Source organism: Micropterus dolomieu, linkage group LG16 (assembly GCF_021292245.1).
Source record: "Micropterus dolomieu isolate WLL.071019.BEF.003 ecotype Adirondacks linkage group LG16, ASM2129224v1, whole genome shotgun sequence".
In the NCBI taxonomy this organism is placed as follows: Eukaryota; Metazoa; Chordata; class Actinopteri; order Centrarchiformes; family Centrarchidae; genus Micropterus; species Micropterus dolomieu.
The window spans coordinates 12,722,842-12,746,186 of record NC_060165.1 but is presented as its reverse complement, the minus strand read 5'-3'; the positions used below and the strand labels follow the sequence as shown (position 1 = coordinate 12,746,186).

The window sequence follows — 23,345 nt, the reverse complement described above, 5'->3', positions numbered from 1 at the left end:
ACCCCTGGCATTTAATTTGTACATCTTTGAGATAACATCAAAGCTCGGAGGCCTGAGTAGATGACCTGACAAAGTTCTACATGAATGTATGATCTGTTCTAAGATCCTTATGAATAAGTTCAAATATTTCACTTCAAAAACCAAGAATGGAGGCCTTTTATGAAATCACTAGTTGTCGATGTTAAGTGAACTTCGTGTCTCTTTTAAGTTGAATGTTTTTTCTCTATTTTTTTCATTTTAATTAAAAAGATATGAAGGAAACATTCAGAATTGTTGCACTGTTTTACAGACAACAATACTAGGATGTACCAATATATTTTTTTTACATTACTGACAATCTCAGAGTATACATATGTTATTGACAATGTGATTTTTCTCATGGGCCATTTGCAGGGGGTGGGCAAAACAATATCAACATATCATAAAAAAGGACATTGACCAAATAACTGTTATAAACTGCTACATACATGGGTCATATGGTATTCATTTGAATGCCAGTTAGCCAGACATTTAATAATCAGTACTTTTATATGTGAATTATCAAAAGAACTTGAGACAGACAACAAACAAAAAAGGCCAAACTGCAAGAGTTTCAGTGAAAGTGTAGAAGAGAAACAGAGATCAGTTGAAACTAAGAAACAAGATATATAACACACCGGCATTTAGTGGGATGATAAATACAGCTATTGACATCTAACTACAAGACCCAAGGCTGTAGCATCCATTGCAATGATTTACTTCAAAGTTATATTGTGTTTTCCCAGAATGTTCACAGTATTTTGTCCACCCCCCGTACATTCATGACTAGAATTGGTCTACTTTTTATTTACAAAGTTATAACAACAACAACGAACAAACATTTTGGAAGTGGTGTGACAAAATAACTTAATCATCTCATAAACAATACAAATACACATTTTCACAAAATTAAAAAAGAAAATGACCAATTTGTATAATTGGTGACCAGATACACAATAAAACACACGTTGTAGACCTTCTCTACAACATGAAAACATTAATTAATCCATAGATCATAGATGTGTTTTGCAAGTAAATCAGAAAACTGTTATTGATATACTAATAATCATCTGTAGATGAGGCCACATAGCCTGTGGTCTGGAAAGATTCTTAGCCTGTTGATTCATAGTGATCTGCCGACATCAGTCGCGTTTGTAACTGACATTTCCTCCAGCCTACGGCCAGTTCTTTTGTGGCGAGAACAAGCCCTCCTTATGCTTCTCACTGAGCTCATCCGTCCATCCATCTATCTATCCATATCTCCCTCACTCTCCCTTGTCCCGTCTGTACTGTCTCTCGCTCCCTGTCTCTGACACATACAGTACAGCGCTCACACTCGGGGGAGTCATGTTCTCATGACTGAACATGATTGACTCAGTGAATAAGCCATGAAAAACTCTAACAAACTCACTGTTGGCCGAGCAGCAGCTATAAATCACTGGGCAACAGCTTTGAAACACAATGGTGGGATTCAAAGGGCCTCCGGCGATGGCTCTCTGCCATCTGGTCAGATCTTTGATACACAAAGTAGAGCGCTTGTTGAACTGCTCGGTGTGTTGTTTGCAACTAGCTGGTTGGTAATTTGTGACAGATCACAGATCAGAATAACGTCAACAACAAGTACAAGACAAGCTGCAGTAGATAATACACAGCTTCTTCAGTCGGCCCTTTTTCCCCCAAATACATTTAAGTTGTTTTACAAAAGGCAGTACTGGTAGGAATGCACTGCTCTGCATGTACCCTAATGCATTTCAGGATAAGTCAGAAAAAAGAGCAGTATGTTGACTCCACAGCAGTGAAAGGACCATCTCTGTAACCACCAGGCCACAGCCAACAAATTGATGACAGGGGTCCCATCTCAGAATGAAATTACGTCCTCCAATAACAGTGTGATATCATTTTGATTTGAGGCTCCAGCGATACATTCACAGCAACACCCTGAATGGCAACAGTTCGGAATGGCAGGAATGAAAAAAAAACAACTTGGTCAGCACATAGAAGCCAAATGCTGTTAAACACTGGCCAAGACGAGACAATTAATGTACTTCGCTAGAACATTTTGGCAGATAACCAGCTACTGTGCAGAGAGTTCATCTTCTGGTCCCAAAAAAACTCTTTGGGAGGTGAGGTGCTAGAAGAGCCTGGGGAATTTTGTGATACGCCTGCCTTCGCAGCAGGTGAGTTTTCTCTGGTAGCTCGGGTCCATGCACTCAGATGAGTGAAAGAAGAGGAAGAGTGTCAGACAACACTCGTTTATCCAGCAGGCTCTTGCCCATCACAGAACATCCTGGAGAGTGAGTTGTTAAACTGCTGTCCAGATATCCCTTTTCTATTAGTCATGCTTCATCCACTCTCATGTTCAGGGATGGCCTCCCCCGCTGGCTGAGTGTTGGCAGCGTGGGTGAGTGTTTGAAGCGGGATGGAGACAGACACAGTTGGAATCATGTCAGAAGGTGCCATTTGGCTATTTTCAGTGTTGCACACTGGTAAACGCCTTCCAGACCTGACCTAAAAATAAAAAATAAAGATAGAAAATCACACCTACAGCCAGTGTTCTTTGTTTGACAAACAAATAACAATAAATTTCCAAAACGGAAATCATTACATATTAATAACAGAGCCTCAAAGTACTACTGAATATTTGATGAGTAGTTGTTAACTTTACATGAATTGCCTTCCTGGAAGTGCACATGAAGGCAAAGCCACATTATCATGTGGACTTCATTAGACCGAAACCACAAAGACCCAAAGGAACAAGGTTCTGTGAAGTTGATGGGAAATACAAAAAGTAAGAGAGCCACTATAATTTGGGGTATATATACAGTCGATAATATATACCCAAGATATCATCCTGCCTGAATAACTAATTGTGAAATGGCTTCCAGCAGAATTCTTCATTCTCATTGATATGAGGACCATGATGAGTCTGAGGAATTGCATTAAGTGCTCGTTGCGGTATAGAAACTATTTATGCCTTTTGAGTTTGACATTTCTAATCCTTTTACACTTACATTCAATTATCTGCCTGAATAGTGTGATAAGTGTGTGCCAATACACGCAGCAAAGGAGAAAAAAAAAGACTCTACAGCTATGATAGCACATGCTCACACTTGACAATGCTAACACGCTGATGTTTAGTAGGTATGTCCTTAATCTTAATTTTGTGTGTTAGCGTGCTAACATTTTCTAATTAGCATTAAAAACACCGTTACATTACATACATTAGTACATCCGAGGCTGATGGGATTGTCATAAGTTTTGGAGGTAGTTGCTCACATGCCAAAGTATTGGACAAATTAAAATTTCTGAAGATGTTGCTGATTGAAAAAGGGACGATACACCAATGACCATTCATCCTGTTCAATTATACAAAAAAGCCTATTTGCAAGTCTCAGCATTCCCTCTATGTGTATGAATTATTTGAAAATTAATTGTCATGTCTCTTTAGAAGTAGTTAATCCTCTTTGAGTTGGTTCACTCACTTACCAGCCATGCTAGGATAACAACACAAGCTATGAAGGGGATGAGAGCCAGAAGCAAGGGTGTTCTCTTCGACCAGCTGGATTCACGACCCTCCTCCTGACCCCCTGGAAGAAGGAAATATTGGAGCTATTACTGACTACAGTTGCACCATAGACATTTGATAGTGGCCAGGTCAATCTTCTGGATGTTTTTTTAGAGAGGTAGTAGAGAATGCTGGTGAGTTTCACGCATAAAAAAACTCACTTTGGTTCCCTTTTGAATGTCAAGTGGCATAAAAACATACTTAGCAGGCATGAGACTTGCTTTAATGCAGCTTTTGATCATAGGATTCCTTAAATTACCTGTATTGGCTATGTGTTCACGGTTACGAATGTAATTCCTTTCCTCAGCTGTGTGTGTCCCCAAATCAATATCTGCCCACTAATGGCCCACTAAGCTGCTTAAGTTTTTTAGGCATCCATTAAAAATATGAATGCAAATAAATTATGTACCTGGTGTTTGTTGGGGATTAAGGCATGGTGGCGGGTTGCATGAGAAGCCGGTTGTTCCTTGAGAGGCAGTATGCAAGACGTCTTTGATGTAGTCAAAGTAAAGACCAGACATTAAGCTCCCCTCCCGATAGTGACACTGGAAGACTTGCATCGCTGTTTCCTGGGGGATCAGATGACAGCAAGCAATCCTAAAATAACTCAACTACGCAATTAAATTGTCAAAAATATTGTGTACTTGTTTCAGACTTGTGTGTTTAGCTGCTAATTACTTACCAGTTCCTCGTGGTCAAAGGTGAAGCGTAAACTCTTCAGCATGGCAATGAAGACAAGTATGTTTTCTTTGTTGGAGGAGATGGCACCGAACATGTTGGCCAGCTTGCGAAGACTTTGCTCCAAAGGATAGATATTTAAAACCACCCAGCACGTGCCAGCCTGGAGATGTAGGTGCAAAAGAAATCAACATCCTTTGTTTAGTATTAATGTGCATATAACTGTTCCAAGTTATTTCTGCATTCACTTCTTCATACATACCACTTCTTTGGGAATGTAACTTAGGGGAATCTCATAATCAGAAGGGATATTCTGCTTCTACAATGGAAATAATGACAGAGGACGATTTGCGCCACATAATATCAGTGATACAAGATCCATTTCTTTGCATATACACATACCAGAAGGTCATGTGACAAATAACATGAAAGTGATATATAAATGTGATGTATATCGAACCTGTAGTCTCAGTAATCTCACCAATATTGACAGCTTGCTCACATCATCAGTTATCGGTGTCCCAAATTTTCCGGAGCAGAGATTCAAACTTGTGAACAGACTCAAGAGGAGACAAGGTGCTTTCAAGATCTGAAGGGTAAAAAGAAAAGTCCATGTTAACAACATACAGTGTATTTACAGTGCATCAGGTATAATATACTGTATTTATTATAGTTGACTTTCTTTCAAAATAACTACAATGTCTTCACATTCGTTTGCAGTTAGTCTTCATATTGGTTTGATTGTTTTCTTGTTTTCTAAAATGCTGGACATCATGCAACTAGACATTTCTGCTTCTGCAATATTCTTTGTCATATATGTCAGTACATTGGATACCTCCAATTGGACTGTTAGTAAGACAAAGCGAGCAAAGTGAAGGTATCACTTTGGACCACTCAGAAATTGTGAATGGCATTTTTTCATTTCAACATTCATTTCAGTGTTTTTATCATGAACAATTAATAAAGAAAATAATCAGCATATTAACCGACAATACAAAAAATGATTGTTAGTTCCAGACCAAATCAAAAAATTCAAAACCACTTTAGCATATGCAATGTAACTAAGTCACATTTATGGAAGTTTACGTAACTTTACGTGATTCTTTGCTACTTTGAGGATTTTTGATTTGAAACGCACAATGAGCACAAATATGAAGAATTGTCAGACTTCAAAGCTGCCAGTGTGACAGGCAGGAATGTGTTTTGCTTCCATAGAATTGTCATTCTCATAAAAAAAATATTTTCCAGCAGCAGAATGTAGTGAATGTGGAGCTTTACTTCTGGGAGACCATGCACGTGCTTATCTTCCTTGTCTAATATATTGAGTGAAAGCTAACCGTCTCCTTTTACTCTTCCTTTTAAAAGGATGCAACACCAGCAGTGTATGGAGCACTTACTGTAGACCTCTTAACAGAGTAAAATACTGCAACACTAATGTAACTGTTAAAGGAAGTGTTGTTCATCATAAGTACTTTTATTTTTCATGCTCAACTCAATTTCTAAGTACAGGATGATTACTTAATTGTAGTATTTATACTTTTAGTTAAGGATTTGAATACCTTTTCATCATTTTTACTAAAATTCATCAAATCAGTGAGATCCTGTGTCATCAGACAATTGTATCTCTTTGCAAGAATAAAGCTGACATGGCAAATAATCTTTCTCTAAATACAAATATTCTGCTAATTAGCAAGCACAACACGTGATAATTAAGCTATAGGATATAGCTGCATCAGTTTGTACACTTACAACACACAATTAGACCAACCATTTGTGTAAAATAACAGGATTAAAAGAAATTCTACTACTTACTTTCTTCCTCATATGGAGCAAGAATCCGTGGTTGCTCAAATTCAGTGCATGAAATGGAGTGTTTTCAGTTCAAAGACAGAGCTCATTCTGTGTGTGATGTCCAAGCCTGTAGTAAAACTTGAGGATGGGCTGGCAGTCTGCTTTCACTCCAGACAGACTGGTGAAGTCTTTTGACGTGGTGGAGAGACCGCCTACAGGCTGAGTCACTGTGTCACACACTGACGCCGCCTGAGACTTTTCCATAAACTCCCACGTATCAATTTTGTACGTCAGGAGAAAGTGGGTGCTTATTCTCTTGAGGGGAATATTTTGCTTAGAATATGTCATGTTTATTGGCCAAGCTGTTGTTTAGAAAGTGACAAAAAGATGATGAGAGGTCTTTGTTAATGTTGGAAGGTTTGCTGGATTGCTAGAGTGAGTGTGTAGATGTGCAAAAAGGGCTGTTGCATAATGCATAATATATGCATGAATTGATTATTGATTCACATTGTCAAATCAATACCAGTCACAAAGGAGATTGAGGAAAAAAGAAGCAGATGTGTTAGAAATGATGAACAACCTTTGAGATAACTGTTGTGTGGAATGTGGGAATGTGCATCAACAATAGTAAGAATATGCTGTACATTTAATGCTCTGCACTTAAAGCATGATATGGTAAATGGACTGTACTTGTTTCTAGCAATAAGGGGTTTTGGGGGCATCTTGCCCAAGGATACTTTGACATGCAGACTCAGGGAGCCGGGAGTCAAACCATCAACCTTCTGGTAAGTAGATGACAACTCTACCCCCTGAGTCACAGCCGGTAGGTACACACAAATATGTTATATGTATTTCCATCTGATGAAATTACCTCATTTAAGTCACAGCCTAGCAATCAGGGAAGGAGTACTTATTTCACTGGAGTTGGAAGTGAAACAAAGTGTGACATGCACACTCTGGGTTATATTTAGACCTGCTTCAGACCACCTGACCACAAAAAGCTAGGACCCCACAAAACAAAAACACACGGGCTGCAAGATTCAGATCCCTGAGGTGAGACAGATTCATGTGACTAATATAATATGTAACTTAATTTTGTGGTGTTATCTCAGGTATGACAGATTTATACAAATGTACTCACATATATGACACCACTTCCAGCATGAACAGGGTCAATACGTACTAGCAGCACTTTACTGATAAACAACTTGCATGCCTGCAGCCATGGACAGAGTACAGACATGTGACTTTAATATGTTATACGTTAGAAGCACACGCAACTTAATTTTGTGCTTTTTTTATGACAATATATGATTCAGGGCAAAGAGCCTCAGTGTTTACAGGAAAACTCATGCTTGTCGTAGTGTGCTTTGATATAGAAATGGGTGACTTTGAAGAGGAAGGCATAGATGAGGAACTTATGGAGTTTGCCATTCGAGAGAGCTTTCGGGATGCCTACAAGCTGCCATGTTCAATACACACAAACAGGTATGCGAAAGATCAACTTATCTACATGAAAAAATAAAATATGGAAAGATTATAGTAAATTGTCATTCAGGATTGAAAGAATTAATTTGAGGGTAATCAAGTCAAACATTGTTGTTCCTAGAGTAAAATCTTTAATTTGACCCACTATTTGGTTCATTAGGAAGGAGCCAAACAGTGATGACTTTATGAAGATAATGGCAGCGATTCACAAAGGTAAGGTTCCTGTTTAACTCTGTCTGTGGTGTTAGAGTAGTTCAAATAAATCATGTCGGTGTCCATGAATATTAGAAATGGTTCCCTGCGTGTCTTGCATGGGTCTTGGTTGTGTCTTCACAGGTGATGTGTATGCGCTGCAGGAGCTGTCAGGTTGTGTGTCTGCCTTCAGACAGAGGGACAGCAAGGGCCGGCTGCCTCTGCACGCAGCAGCTGTGCAGCCACAGCGAGACATCCTACGTGCGGTGCTGCAGGGTGAGAGCTCCGTGCTACAGGCTGGGTGTAAAGTCTAAAAGAAAAGGGCATGTAGCATCTGCAATTCGATGAGACCATTTTAGATGTAAGTGAGAACACATGGAGAGGTAGAGTGTGTTTATTTCCAGCTTTAACACACTCTATACTATTGGTGTTTTTGTAGCAATGTTGACGTCTACAGACCTGACCCTGGAGGAGCAGACAGACGATGGGGACACGTCCCTGACTCTGGCAGCAGAGGCTGGCCTGGTGAAAAACGTAATGATGCTGCTGCAGCATGGAGCTTCACCACACAACACCAACAGCAGGAATGAGTCTCCTCTGCTGATCGGTAACACACACAAACTCAACACAAGGCAGACAAATCACGGTGCCAGTCACTTACTCAGTCCCTCATAAACAGCACACTCTGTAACAGGATTATTAATACATTACTTCCATTTCACATAAATGTATTGTTACGAAAGACTTAATGTCAATTCAGTGAATCCTTTACAAATTGGCTATTATCATTCATAAATTAAACTTTTTTAAATTAAGCTTTTGAGTTTGTCAGGTTGTACACCTATATTTAAGATGAATCTCTTTGCTTAGTGTTTATCATCTCATGTTACTATTGTAGGTTGCTTGTCTGCTTGAGCTACTAATTAAATTATTCACTTTACAATGAGCTATGAAGCTTGCAGTGACAAATGTTAGCAGCCTAAGTCATAAAAAAAATCGAAATTTACTTCATGTTTTTAATGCGAATTATCAAATGTTAGCATGCTAACATGTTACACATGTAAACATTAAACCTGCTTAGCACCAGCGTGTTAGCATTGTCATTGTGAGTAGGGTTAGCATGCTGACACGCTAAACTAAGACGGTGAACATGGTAAACATTATACCTATCTTTGTGAGCATGTTAGCATGCTGATGATAGTATTTAGGCCAAAGCACAGCTGTTCCTAAATGCAGCCTCACAGAGCTGCTAGCATGGCTGTAGTCAAGTTAAAACATCTGCTGTAATCATTAGCCTAATAATATAGTGTAATAAATCCTTTGTGTATATTAAATCCATCAGTGTGGCTTTTTAATGTATCGCCTTGTATTCTCTACAATTTATAGCAGTGAGACAGAGATCATACGACATGGTTCTATCCCTCATCATGGGTGGGGCCTTTGTGGAGCAGGTGTGCCTCACTAAGTGGACGGCCACACATGAAGCGGCAAAGGTGAACAGAGAGGCGCTGAAAGTGACTAGAGCATGAGCGAATAAGAGCTCAACATCCAGGCTAAATTTCACATTTTCTCCTTCCTCCTTCTCTGCCATCTTTCCTTCCTTCTTTATGTCCTTGCTTCCTATCTCCTGCAGCAATTGGGCTGTCCAGCTATTCTGATGCTGCTGCTTCGACACGGAGCCAAAGTAACTGCCAGAGACGGTCATGGGGTGACTCCTCTGGGGATCGCAGCTGCATATGGCAACACTGAAGCTTTGGAAATACTCATACAGCATGGTAAAACACTAAAATACTGTGTACTTTACTCCCATCTGTCAAGTAATAACGATTGTTCACCAACAATTGTTCTCACTCCTCAGAACTTGTTGTACTCTCCCTATGCTCCACTAGGTGGTGACGTGAACGCCAAGGCCAGCAATGGAGACACAGTCCTGTATGATGCAGCTGGATCTGGAAACCTGGACAGTATCGAGCTACTCCTGCAGCACGGAGCCAACCCGAATGTAGCCAGCTATGCCTGCCAGCTGCCCATCCACAGGGCTGCATATGAGGGACACATACTGTGAGCTGACCTCCATGTCCTGAAGCCGCGTGATTGTGCACTGACCTGGATGCAAAAGAGCACCCTATCAGCCTGACGCACCAGATATGGCAACATTCTCATGCCAAAACCTTGAGTTTTAAAAGACAATCCAGTTCCAGAAAGACATTACTGGAGACAAATTAACATTCTTTTCCTCCTATTTTGCAGCCAAATTGATCAAACTAAAGACTGTCTCTCTCTGCACCTCGCAGTCACTGCAATCATTTCCACAAAGAGCCTTCTGTTTATCACTGTTTTTCAGTTCCGTCACCGAACAACACTGTAGCTCAAACCACAATCTAATGAACATTTTTCTGTGTCCTATGTCCTGTTTTCGTCTTTTAGCATTTGTTTTTCACTGCTTCTGTCCCTCACTCTCTTCCTGTTTGACCCAACCCCCCCCAACCCCCATCTCTGTCTTTGTAGAGCCCTGAGGACTCTCATCCCCATCACCACAAAGAGAGCTATCCGTCTCTCAGGCCAGAACCCCGTCCACTCAGCAGCTGACGGGGGACAGGTTGAGTGTCTGCAGCTGCTTATCGAGAAAGGATATGATGTCAATGCCTTGCTAGACACACACATCTCTGGTATTCTAAACTCTTTCACACTCAGACATACTCAAAAACATTTTAATTTTTAAATACAGATGGCTTTTAGAAAGTTTATAGCGTCCCTAAATGCACCACATCTGACACGTTTTGAAAGGTCACTTCTTGCAATATCATTACCAACTGTGACCAAACAATAAAGATGACTAATTGTTCACTGTGATGGTTTAATGCCTATAAGTTGATTTTACTGCATTAGTGTAATAAATGGAAACCAGTAGATTTCTAAAAAGTTGTGTTTTATGAATGTTTCTTGTAGATGGTAAGTTAAACTACATTCAAACCACTGGCAAAGTCTGTCTTTTAAAGTGGCCGTAGGCAGCATATCCTCTGCTTGAATGTAAATCTTGTTGTAGAGAACTACGGCGACCTCAGGAAGTCTCCTCTGTACTTTGCTGTTTCCAACGGTGATGTGACCTGCGCTGAGATGCTGCTTGCAGCTGGAGGGAGAACTGACCTAGACCCACTACGGTGCATCCTGGTCGCTATACGCGCTGAGAGGTGCGCGGCACACATATGTGTGTATTCATTATCACTTATGTCGTGGCGGCAAGGTTGTGTTGCAGTAACCTTTAATGTCTCTGTTTTGGCCATTTCCAGATATGAGCTGGTGCAGCTGCTGCTCTCCTATGGAGCGGAGGTGAATTGTTACTTCAGAGTGATCAGCAACACACTGTTCCCCACAACCCTGCAGTACAGCCTGAGGGACCATGTCATGCTGCGACTGCTGCTCAACAATGGATTTCATGCTTACAAGTATGTCTAGAAACTGTCAAATGAAAAATTCAAACATATCTGATTTCAGTGTAGCACATGTGCAATCCAATGTTTAGGAATTTGGGTAAAACAGTCAAACACTGAAATTGAATAAAAATAATTAGGGGGTAATCTACAACATTTTAACATTTCATCTGTCTCTGGTAGATGTTTCCAGTGTTGTCATGGTAAAGGTGAAGACATGGATGGTATCTGGACTGAAGTCCATAACCAAGCCTACCAGATTTACAGTCAACCTAACGTCATCTCGGTAAGAACCAATTTTGCCATCTATACGAATCTGCTGTAGACTCCATAATAATCAAGAATAATACAGAGTGGAACTCCAGTGGGGTTGACTACACAGACACACACAATGATAGCAGTCAGTTTATTGTGCCGATCAATCAACCAATCAATGAGCCAACATGTACAATAAATCACATCCCTGATTTTTTCTCGTTCAGTTCTGTGACTTTGTGTCGGTATCATGGGTGACACATCTGGTTGGCAGTGTTGTGAGGATGCTCCTCGACTACGTCAGCCATGTCAGCATCTGTCCCAACCTCAGTCGCATCCTAGAGAGGACGCCCGAGTGGGAGGAGATTTCTGACATACTGAGTAAACCTTTATATCCATACATGGTATTTAAAAAAAAAAGATCCACGATGTTAAGAATGTTTTAAGTAACTAGAGACTTTATGTCCACAGGCAAACCACGGTCCCTGCAGCACTTGTGTCGACTGGTAATCAGAGCTCACATGAGCCTCAGGATGCTGAATGACCCTGAAGCCATGGCTGCTGTCCCTTTTCCTCCAAGACTGAAGAAATACCTGACCTACGGAGAGAACGACTTGTTTGGTGACCTCTCCTCTACGTGAAACACATTTTATTTATACCTGTGTAATTGAAACTAATGAAGCTAAAAACACTAGTCATTCTTTAAAAAATTACCAGTGGGTCCTTTTGTATTCCATTTGTTAAGTTTTATATGTTAAAAGCTGGAGTGCCTTAGTAGAATATTCTTGATATACTGCTTAAATTCTAGAAAACAATAGTGAATAGTTAATAGAGCTGAAAAGTGAATGTATAGCATATGAACAGTGTTGGAGAGTAACTAGTTACATGTATGTGCGTTACGTAATTTAATCACAAAATAAACTGTAATCCATTACAGTTACTGGAAAAAATGTGCAATGTAATTACAGTATTATACAGTAAGTTTTATAGTTACCTATAAAACTTTCAAGATTACATTGGGGGTTACATCTGAATATTTTCTGTAAAAAAGCTTGTCTATATGCTGAATAAGGTGCACAGTGCCTTCCTTTGCCATTTACAGCCTTTAGTAAAGTTTGATGCTATTCTGATGCTTTTGATCCCAGTTAAATTGTCTCTTAAGCTGTTGGAGAGTTGCCACCATGTCTACAGATAAAAACAGGTTCCAGTGCTGGAAACAAAATAAAAAACAGTTCATACAGAAATCAGAAAAGGGTTCGAACATAATGCAATGCAAAATATGTTTAAAATGCTTTCAACATTGAAAATATCCATATGCCAAGATCTGCAGGTACATTATAGCTTACAGTAACTGCAAGCAGTCAGATTACATAAAGTAGGGACATGCATAAGACATGCCTACCTCTCGCGTGCCACACCATGCTTCTAATGTGTATTAAAGACGTATTTTTGCTCCATATTTTGCTTAGTGCATATCCAGGAGTTTGAAGTCTGACTTTGTGGTGGCTGTTCTTCAAAAGTTAATTATTATAATCTTAATTCATGTGATGAAGGATTTCAAAAAGAGTTTGACAGTAGTCAGTGTTGAGTACTGCTGTAAGGTTAACACTGCCAGGTTTAAACACATTAGGAATTTAAAAAAGTAATCAAAAAGTAATAAAATGTAATAAGTTACATTACCTTGATAAAGTAATTTAAAAAGTTACACTACTATTACATTTTAAATAGGGTAATTTGTAATCAGTAACCTATTACATTTTCAAAGTAACCTTCCCAGCACAGCATATGAAATAGATGTCTCACAAATCTTCAGTGTCTTGTACACCCACACAGGTGTTTTCACTTGTTGCTAATTAGACCTCTGCTTATGGAGAGGTTGGGCAGGGAATTGTAAGAGGTCTCCAAACTGCATCAACCAAACTGCAACTTTAGGTGTAAGTAGTCCCACCCTAACAGGTGCAATGGAGTGTAAAAGAAATGTGTGTACATGCCCACACAGTACTGACAAGAGGTCTAATCAGGCAGGTTAGGTGAAAATGCCTGTGTGGGTGGATACAGTTATTCTCACTTTGGTGCTGGCTTTAAGTGTAAACACTGTGTATGTTCAATATGGTGTTTGAAAATGTAAAATATAATAGCACTGTTACTCTAACATGGATTTGTTTGTTTGTTTGTATATTTGTAAAAGGGGTTTTGTTCTCTTTGTTATTAATGCATTCTGTGCTGAGCCTGGCTGAGCGTAACCACAACTTGTCACAACAGCAGGTTAGCTGAGCTGTTTACAAGCCTGTAATAATATCAGCATAATTCCTTCTCAAAATGATCAAATGCTGCACACTGATCCCACACTTTGTTATCCATTTGAATAGTCAGATAAGTTGAGTATTTAGTATACAGCCAAGCTAACTGCTCTGTGAGGCTTTATTAGACAAATGAGAAAAACACTACATATCTCATCCCATAACTTAGTCCTGAAATGTATTATTCATGATCTATAGCAAAAACTCAAATCACATCCATAAACCTATCTTCTATGTCCTTGCCTCCATATGTATCTGCTATGTTATGGGAGTTTTAAAGTCATCCAGACTGATAATACCACAGGAGGACGTACTGACACATCTTTGCTGATGGACATTCATTGATCGAGCCTGTGCCATTTTTTAGGCCAAACATTAGCTCTGCTTTTCTCTCTCTTCTCTTTTTGTTCTGTTGTGTTGGGTCCAGTTGGTCTTTTTTTAGCCATGAACAAAGCCACTCAGGCCGTGGTGAAAGGCTGCTACGTTGACAGGCCACAGTCTCTGAGCTCACATGCTTTTTGTGGCTCTGTCTATAAGAGAGGTGCCTCCCAAAAAAAGATGCTGCATCATGGAGCCCACACTTTGGTACGTTCCCTTCTGATCCCTCTCTTAAGGCCTAAACAGCAGCTGGGGAGATTAGAGAGGAGAGGACACCGACACACACACATAGACCCTTCCTCACAGCAACAAGGCCGGCCAGGATAAATCCGGTTCAGACTGGACTGGGCTCTCATCAGAAGCACCTTTGACTGGATCCAGTATGTCCAAACACCTTCAGCCGACAAAGGATCACCTCGACTGGACTCAGAATTTTTAATCACCCCTTATGTACGCGGATCTGCAGCAACCTCACATTGGAACTTGTCTTTTGTTGGGACCTCTATTCCCACACAGCTTCATTTTGGGGTCCAGACTGAATCTCGTGCAACTCAAGAACTGGTCCTTCTGGTGGTAGTTTAGACTCACTTTATACACTGACTGGTCTGTACTAATCTTGCCATGAGCTGTTTTGGGTACCGTCGAGAGCTGAGCAAGTACGAAGATGTTGACGAGGACGAGCTTTTGGCTTCCCTCAGCCCTGAAGAGCTGGCTGAGTTGGAAAAGGAGCTGGCGGACATTGATCCTGACGCCAACGTCCCCATAGGACTCAGACAGAGAGACCAGACGGACAAGACCCCGACGGGTACTTTCAGCAGAGAGGCCCTCATGAAGTATTGGGAAAACGAGACGCGTAGACTGTTGGAGGACGAGATAGGTGGAGGGAGCCCAAAACTGGTCAGTGATGACATTTGATTATATTTGCTTGGCATTAGTACACTGTGCAAGAGACAAAGCCAGCTTGTTTGAAGTTGTTTATATGGAACACATTGACATAGAACCAAATAAAGCTAAAAGTTCTTTAGAAGAAGTTATTTAAAGTACTAAAAGAAAACCACTCATTCTTTCACAGTTGCCTTAATTTAGTTTAAAATGATACTTTTAAGAAAAGTAAACATTGCTTTTCAAACGCTGAATAATTTAATCAAAATACAGGATGAAGAACAAGAGGAGTGTGTGACAGAAGAAAACAGCGGAGCAGAGGATGAAAAAGATGTTGAAAATGAGAAAGAACCAAAGTATGAAGAACAAAAGGAGAATGAAGAAGAAGAGGAGGAGGAGGATGAAGAGGAGGAGGAGAGTGAGGAAGAGGAGGAAGCTGAAACAGAGGAGGAGGAAAATGAGGAGGAACAAGATAATCAATTAAAACCTGAACCATCAACGAATTCTGGGGTGCTGACGTCAACAGCCGACACCCCGATGCTACTGAAGCCGCAGAGGGTGGACCCTATGAGACTGACTCCTCCCCCTCCACCTGCTGATCCAAACGTGACCGGAAACCCAACCGTTGTAGATGAAGCTCTCCAGCGAGCTCTTCGCAACGACCCTGAACTCACAGAAGTTAATCTCAACAACATTGATGATATCTCACAGGTACAAATACAGATACATGCTGTTAAAGGTTTCTTTACATCTGTAATATGTGTAAAGAAAGGCCTGCCTTTATATTTAAAGGTACAGTGTGTAAGATATGACCAGAATTTTAGATTAAAACATAAAAAAGACCTAAAATTATCAAGAGAATATGAAGAAGTTTTGGCAAAGACGCCTATGTATTGTGTTGCAGAGATATCTACTGAAGTTAGCATGCTAACCAGCTAGCCCTGGCCCGTACTGTCTCGTAACCCCACTTTGTACCTCAAGAGGCGATGGTCTGATAGTACAGCTGAGACCTCTCCCTTGTAGTTTCAGGTGGGAGATGTGTGCATGCGGCGTATTTGCTACATCACAAACAAACAAACAGAAAAATGCAACCATACACCTTCTGAATTCAACTTTCTCTTTCACTTAACTAATTGCCTTGATAAGGCATCATAAAACACACTTCATTCAAACTCGACAGAAACAGAATAAAAATCACCAAAACCGTCTTGGTTAGTCTTTCCACTGTTCCAACAATCACCAACTCTACCCGACTTGCCACTTGCTCCTCTCCCGCTTGCAGCTGCTGAAAAAAAATCAGCTTGTTACTCTATTGTTGTAAAAATGGCCTCTGTTTCGGAGGCTGTGTTTGGTCCCGGCCTGGACTCAGTCAGCTAATACGACCGCTCAGTTAGCTGCACGGCTAACTGAGGTAACAGCAGTTATGACCTGATATGCTGATATGTGATATGCTGCCACCCGTTGTTTTTGTAGCATGAATTCAGCTAGAGAGAGAGTAGTCTCAATTCTTACATATTGTACCTTTAACTATGTCAAACACATACAATCAAACAGCTCAGAATATACAACGTCCTTGATCAAGAAAAACTTCGTTTTTTTTTTAAATCCACTGTTTTGTCAAAAGAGTAGCTTAACTATGAGTTTTGAAGTGTCGTTTGAGTTTGGATGCTTGCTAGCATCCCTTCTCTTTACTGTTGAGTAACTTTTGATTGTATGACAGCTTATTTTCAGAACCAGGCATCTTGCCATGGTTATGTAATGAAGGGCATAGTTACATATTTGCTACAAACTCTGTGACTGGAAAATTAACAAAAGATGGTGTCCTCAATTAACAGACTTGACAAGGTTTCTGATTTCTGTAAGGACCTGTGTTCTACTCAGTAGCAAGTTGTAGCTGAGAAGGTTATTTTACCTCTTTTAGTACTATGTGTAGGGCTGCTTGGAAAATCGGGCGCTAACCCCTTGTGTCAGTTGCCTGTGTCGACTTGGTAAACACTGGGACACCTTACTGAAGTGTTAGGGGTGAGGGGTCAGTGATGCTCTGACCTCAATGTGGTGGTGAGAAGTTCTCTATGTTCTGGAAAATATAAACACCCCGGTTTATTTCTTAGGAAACCCTCATCCGATTTTCTGAAGCATTGAGGTCCAACACACACGTGCGGGTCTTCAGCCTTGCAAACACCCGAGCCGATGACCCTGTGGCTCTGGCCATTTCTAAGATGCTGAGGGAGAACTCGTCCATCACCAGTGTGAATATAGAGTCCAACTATGTGACTGGAAAAGGCGTAATGGCGCTGGTTCAAGCACTTCCAGGAAACAACACCCTGACTGAGCTTCGGTTCCACAACCAGAGACACATGTGTGGAGGACAGGTTAGCTCGCCTCTCTCCCTTCCCATTTTGTCTCAACCAAGCTAATCTTCACGAAGCAACCATGTGTCTCCCCTAATCAAACTCCCCCCCCGCAGGTAGAGATGGAGATGGTGAAGATTCTGAGGGAAAACTACACCTTGATCAAGCTGGGCTACCAGTTCAACCTGCCTGGTCCCAGGATGAGCATGACGGGGATCCTCACCAGAAACCAGGACCGCCAGAGACAGAAACGGCTGCAGGAGCAGAGGCAGCAGGGCCAACAGGGGGGCTCAGAGGGAGCTGTTAACCCCAGAACCACTGCACTGGTATGCAAATTTTTCAATTGGTCTGGCTGGACAGTGTCAGAGACGTGGTGTCCTACTGGCCGACTATTGCGTTCTGCTTCTCTTTTGTTCTCAATTACTATTTTCAAAGTCCCCATCTCTGTGATAAATAGTGACAAGGTCATCAGCTAACAAGCTGTATGCTAAAGATGTACAACTTTGACATATATTATATATGGTAGGCGTACTTTATTAATCCATTAGATTTTTAACCACAGAATACTAGTAATCGTCCACACATTTCTAGCGACTTTATCTATTTGCTCTAAACAAGAACACATTTTTAAAATCACCATACATCTCACCCAGTCTCTATATCATACATCAACTGACACTGACACATTTTTACTCTTTCACCAACCGTTCAGCTACTTAAACTGCTTTCACTGCTTTCTTGTCAAATACAATTTCAACTTTTTTATTGCTTACTTGTCAAATGACATTTCAACTGCTTTCATTGTTTAGGCACTGACTGGCATTTCAGCTGCTTTCACATCTTTACTCTTCAGCTGACAGTTCACCTGCTTTCAGTGCTTACTTGCCACAGAGCATTTAAACTGCTTTCGTTGTTGATGTCTAAACAGCTGACATTTCGGCTGCTTTCACCTCTTCAACAGCTGGTTCATCTACTTTCAGTGTTTACATTGACAACTCAAAAAGAATTCAAAAGCTTTTCATATACTACAACTACTACTTTCAGCATAAGCATAAGCCTTTATTATATAAATGTATTATAATAATCCCTTTCCCTCTCTCTATGGCTAGAAAGGAACTCCTCGTTCATCACCTTACAGCTCACCCAGAGGCTCCCCTTGGTCCTCACCCAAACTCCCCCGGAGTGACCTGGCTAAAAAACAGACTCCTCCTGCTCCACCTCCTCCTCCCCCTCCACCGCCTCCTCCTCCCCTACCACCTCCCCCACCTCCTCTTCCGCAGCGGGAGAAGAAGCCCACTAGGATGATTGCGGAGGTCATCAAGGCGCACGAGGCGGGCAGCAAGACGGTGAGAAAGACAAAAGGTAAGAAGAGCAAGAAGGGGAAGGAGAAGGAGTTGGGAAAGGATGAGACGAGTAGCATCCTGAAGGAGCTCAAAAATGCACTGAGGCCCACGTCGGTGGATAGGAGAGGGGAGGAGGGCAGCAGGCCGTCCACGCCATTGAGGTCAGCCCACGACCAGCTGATGGAGTCCATCCGCAACAGCAGCATCCGCTGCTTGAAACGGGTGAGTGGAAGGAACAACAATATGGATGTTTAAATTATGATTTTAATATGATGGTCAAAATATGCTGGGTTTTTTTTAAATTTTTTTTTATTTTTTTTTACTTCATATCATGTTGTCTTGTTTTATCAGTGATATTGTGATAAATACTGTGTTACAGTGAAGTTGGGTTATTTAGAAATGTATTGAGTGAACAGTGGCAAAAAAGCATTCCTCCTCCACAAGCCGTCGAGCAATGTACTTAATGCGAAACTGCAGAGTCCCTCTACAGCCAAACTGAACAAATAGGAAGTTTTATTTAGATAAGGATGGCACAGAGTCAGTGGTGTCTGAGTCATCTCTGTGGTAATGGTATGTTCTGTCTCTACACTGGGGTAGGCAGGCAAAAGGCTACCACCAGCCAGCACTGTGGTATGATCACACTGCTTTTACGGCCAGAGAGAGAGAACCATTAAGGCCAAAATATAGCCAATAATATCATCCAAGCCAGTCAAGTATTCTCACCCTGAAGAGGAAGATCAGCTGAGGATGAAAAAACAATGAGACAAACAAATAAGAGAGCATTCAGGATTATCTCATTAATTTTTTGACATTATTTGACATTATATTACTGTTAGACTAAAGGAAATGTGTTTTTCTGTTATTAGTACGATTGCTTGCTATTCTTCTCATCCAGAAGACAGGCAAGTATTACCTTGGCTGAAGCTTTAGCACAGCTTGAAACATTGTTAGAGTGGAAAGTCAGCTCTGCCCTCAGATGGTGGGGTCTCCTAGCTGTGAAATTCTTGCCACTTAGCGAAGGTATTTATAGAAACTGTTCAGTGGAGCTTTCATAAGGACAGATATGACACGTTACCACAGCATGAACCAACAACACACATTCAACAACACAGCCCACTAACAGTTCATCTGTTGACGCCACTGAGGACATTACACACAGATTTGATATCCAGTTTTGCAAGCATATTAAGAAAACGTAAGAGTAGCCCATGCACATGATTATATTGAATAACACATTGCCTATATGTGACTATATTACAGACGTGAAAGTAAATCTCCTCATCTAGCTCTTGTCAAGAAAGCATATTTCCTAAAGTATGAAACAATTTCTTTAACTTGCTCAAACATTTGTTACTGTGTTGCAACAGGAAGTTAAAGTTGTAGTCTGGCTAGTGTACACTGCCAACAACCAGAACAACGAGCCACTATAAATTTGCAGTACTCCTTTAATGAAAAGAAGCGGTTTGACAGGAAGTGTGGTTCGAAAACTACATTCTTTTACCCATGGCTCAGAAGTCATAATTGCTAACTTTCTGATGTTACTCAGCCATGACCACTGACTCATGTCCATTCCTATCTTTACCGCCACCATCGTATTTCTCAAAAAGCATTAATAAAATATTTCTATGGCCTGCACTTAAAACTGATATAGCACTGTCATTTTCCAGGTGGAAGTCCCACATCATCTACGATAATACAAGCAGAAATAAAAAAGGTCTATCCGTTGCCACTGAAATCGGGGAGTCAGTATAATGACACGATGGAGTGACCAACAATGATGGATGATGACATCTAAGAAGGCAAAAACTGAATTCTTTCTCATGAAAAAGAATAGCTTTACATTTATGAATTTTTAAGCTTTTGAGTTTTTTATTTATGCATAATTGAAAATGGTATTTGTATTTTGTTTTTGAAAAGAGTTGAATGAACTGTTTACCGATACGTTTTCTAATTCACTGTTTTCTTGTAAAATTGTAAATATGATCTGTTGTTGGTTGAATTTCTAAATATAGCTATTTGGTGTTTACAATACTACTTGTCAAAGTATGTCGTGACTGATGACTGTTTTCTCATTCTTCGGTTACTGGATGAGTTCCATCTGAAAGAAAAGGGCTAAGCTGTTATGCAGCAGTATAGGAAGAACACAGCCTCTGTTTTTCAGTTTTACCAGTGAGTCAGCTTACTGGTCAAGCACTGCTGATGCATAGTCCCCTCCAGCACGCTCACAATACACCCACACCCCATGTAGCACGTATTTGAGCTGGGCTTTTGCGCACAATTCACACTGCATGACAAGCCGAGGAAAAGAATAGAAATAGAAATATAGCTACTAGTTCATCACAGAAGACATCAGAGAGGAGACGTCAACTTTTAACAAGAGTCACAAGATCAAATACAAAGCTGTGGGCTACTTAAAAGCTGCACTCCACAATGCCTTCAAAGGGAGCCTATCTCACTTTTGAAAGAGAAAATAACACACTTCCTCTTAAAAATGGAAAGTTTAATTTATAAGCAGTTAGACACACCTTTGCTCAGTTCAATACACTGACGGGATTTGCAGCAACAGCCTTACTTATTCTGGTATGACCAGTAGTTTAGGGTGACTAATGTTAGCAAACATATTACTTTGTAACTGACATGACAGAGCAAATATGCCAACTTAATGACTCCTTTATCCCATGATTGTCACTTAGGCTTTCTTTAAGTGAGGTAAAGTAACAGACCTCTTTCATAAATTTTTTTAAAGCGAGCCAATGTAACTTTTGCCGAAAAGCCTCCACTATGGGATAATGCTAATGCTAACACGGCAACAGAAGAAGAAATATAGAAAACTAAACAAAATGTTCATTATAGTGATAATATCTACCAAAAGCTTGATAACAGTGGTAAATGTTAGCCACCATAAGCTACTGGTTTTGTTGGTGAATTAAACTTTTCATTTTTAAGAGTCTTGCTTTAAATACAAAATTAAAATGTGACCATCATCAATAACCAGGTTGAAATGTCAAGTAAAAAGTTATAGGTACCATACAAAACTATTCTGGACTCATTCTGGGTCTCTGGGATTACAAAAAAATGGACTAGAACTGAAGGATTTAGCTAATTAAGAGATGGGGATGCTTGTTCCAGAGAGACATATAGTCATGACTTAAAGGGAGGGAGAGACGGACAAACAGAGAGGCGACATGTTGGGAAGGAGAGACCAAGAGCATGTGAGGGGGGGATGACAGATGAGAGAATGAAAGCAAGAGACTGAGAGATGTGAGCTATTAGCGTCCTAATCCTGGTCCTTGATTTGTTTGTTTCCTGGAAGACTTCCCTGACTCCTAAATCCAGAGTGCAGCTGTTCGAAGCCAACACGGTCAGGGGCTCAGGTGTGGCAACAACAAGAAAACTACAAATTATTATCATTATTGCAAACCATTTCTCAAAGCACACCAGGAGTTTTTAAGAGTGATTTCCATTTTAAAGGCATTCCATGAATTTGTGTTGTACAAAAAAAATCGTCCTTATTAGAAAGTTGACAATTGTACTGGGATGGTATTGAAAAATTGGCAATTCTTAAATAATAATGTGTGGTAATGCAACTGAAAGCATAGATTATTTTCCTGGTTTGCAGAAGACCAGAAATTTGACCAGGCCGGATCTAATCCACTCTTTCAACTACAGTAACATGCAATGATATAACTTTTCCATAACAAAGAAAGGAAAAAACTGATATAAATATATAAGCGCACACAAACACACACACACAAAGTTACAGGAAAAGGTATGTTGCAGGCTCCTAGGCCAAAAAAACAGTCTCCTCAATTGCCTTTCTAAGGACCGGAGTTCAGTGTGCACACTGCAATCCATAGGCTAAGTGTCCTAAGAATAAAACTTCCTCTACTCAAGCACAGCACTTTGTCATTTGTCAAACTGTCAATAGGGGGATGCTTCCATAAAATGTTGGGATTTCCTGTCTCTGCACTCAGGGTGGTCACTGCATTATTCTCATTTAGAATTCTTTACAGGATGGACAGATGTCTCCATGCACCATACAGAAATGTAATGGTCAGTCTGATACTCAACAAAATTGTTGTATGCAAGTTTGCATGTATTTCTGTAACACTGAACCACAGAATAATAAAGTGTTTCAGTCACAACACTGAGGTCCTTTGACCTTTGCATTCCTTTGCAATGTATGCATGCAGTGTTGCTGACTTACAAATTAAAACTATTCTACTGTGCTAAATTCCTTAAATGCAAATCTAGATCCAAGTGCATTAAAGGAGCAAATATTCTATTTGTGATTTTCTACTCAGCTAAGGTCAGGGAATTGGACATCTGGTTGCATTATACTTAACTAAAATCATCTGATCATGCTTCATTTTCTATGCTATCTATAAAAAATTAATAGCCCCTTTCTTAATTCTCAAAAACTCCTTGTACAGAAAAATATATTTATGTATCATGTAATATTGTATAACCTTTTTTTTTTTTTTTAAGGTTTATGCTGACATCAGCCCCCCCCCAAAAAAAGAGTCAAAAGACAAGTAGTGCTTTTATAAATGCTTTTGTTTGAGTGCGCACGTGTTGGTTTGGGTCCCCAATGGAAGCACTGTATCCTAGTAGTGCTGCCACCCTAGTGGAAAGTGATACCTGCTCTAATTGCTTGCATTAGCTCGGCAGCA

The 23,345-nt window shown here is 40.4% G+C and overlaps 3 protein-coding genes across 4 annotated transcripts; 2 read left to right on the top strand and 1 right to left on the bottom strand.

Moving 5' to 3' along the window:
• Window positions 1-513: 513 nt before the first annotated feature.
• LOC123985000 lies at window positions 514-6,190 on the bottom strand. Its single transcript, XM_046072318.1, has 7 exons — window positions 6,074-6,190; window positions 4,743-4,850; window positions 4,524-4,580; window positions 4,266-4,424; window positions 3,993-4,152; window positions 3,505-3,605; window positions 514-2,526 (listed from the first exon to the last, which is right to left on the bottom strand). The coding sequence occupies exons 1-7, from the start codon at window positions 6,083-6,085 to the stop codon at window positions 2,362-2,364; spliced, it is 762 nt and encodes a 253-aa protein (XP_045928274.1). The 5' UTR covers window positions 6,086-6,190; the 3' UTR covers window positions 514-2,361.
• Window positions 6,191-7,433: 1,243 nt separating this feature from the next.
• On the top strand, window positions 7,434-12,877 carry asb15b (ankyrin repeat and SOCS box containing 15b). Of its 2 annotated transcripts, XM_046072607.1 has the most exons (13): window positions 7,434-7,540; window positions 7,701-7,753; window positions 7,877-8,008; window positions 8,172-8,339; window positions 9,119-9,225; window positions 9,366-9,507; window positions 9,622-9,793; window positions 10,241-10,401; window positions 10,779-10,923; window positions 11,023-11,178; window positions 11,347-11,449; window positions 11,646-11,799; window positions 11,890-12,877. In XM_046072607.1, exons 1-13 carry the CDS (start codon window positions 7,434-7,436, stop codon window positions 12,057-12,059), a joined length of 1,770 nt encoding a protein of 589 aa, XP_045928563.1. In that variant the 3' UTR covers window positions 12,060-12,877. The 2 variants fall into 2 exon arrangements, with proteins under 2 accessions (XP_045928563.1, XP_045928564.1); XM_046072608.1 differs by lacking the exons at window positions 7,434-7,540; window positions 7,701-7,753; window positions 7,877-8,008 and adding an exon at window positions 8,023-8,093.
• A 133-nt stretch (window positions 12,878-13,010) lies between these two features.
• On the top strand, window positions 13,011-22,811 carry lmod2b (leiomodin 2 (cardiac) b). The gene is made up of 7 exons (XM_046072609.1): window positions 13,011-13,352; window positions 14,333-14,993; window positions 15,252-15,689; window positions 17,090-17,350; window positions 17,446-17,655; window positions 18,439-18,894; window positions 20,340-22,811. Exons 2-7 carry the CDS (start codon window positions 14,718-14,720, stop codon window positions 20,364-20,366), a joined length of 1,668 nt encoding a protein of 555 aa, XP_045928565.1. The 5' UTR covers window positions 13,011-13,352; window positions 14,333-14,717; the 3' UTR covers window positions 20,367-22,811.
• Window positions 22,812-23,345: the final 534 nt, after the last annotated feature.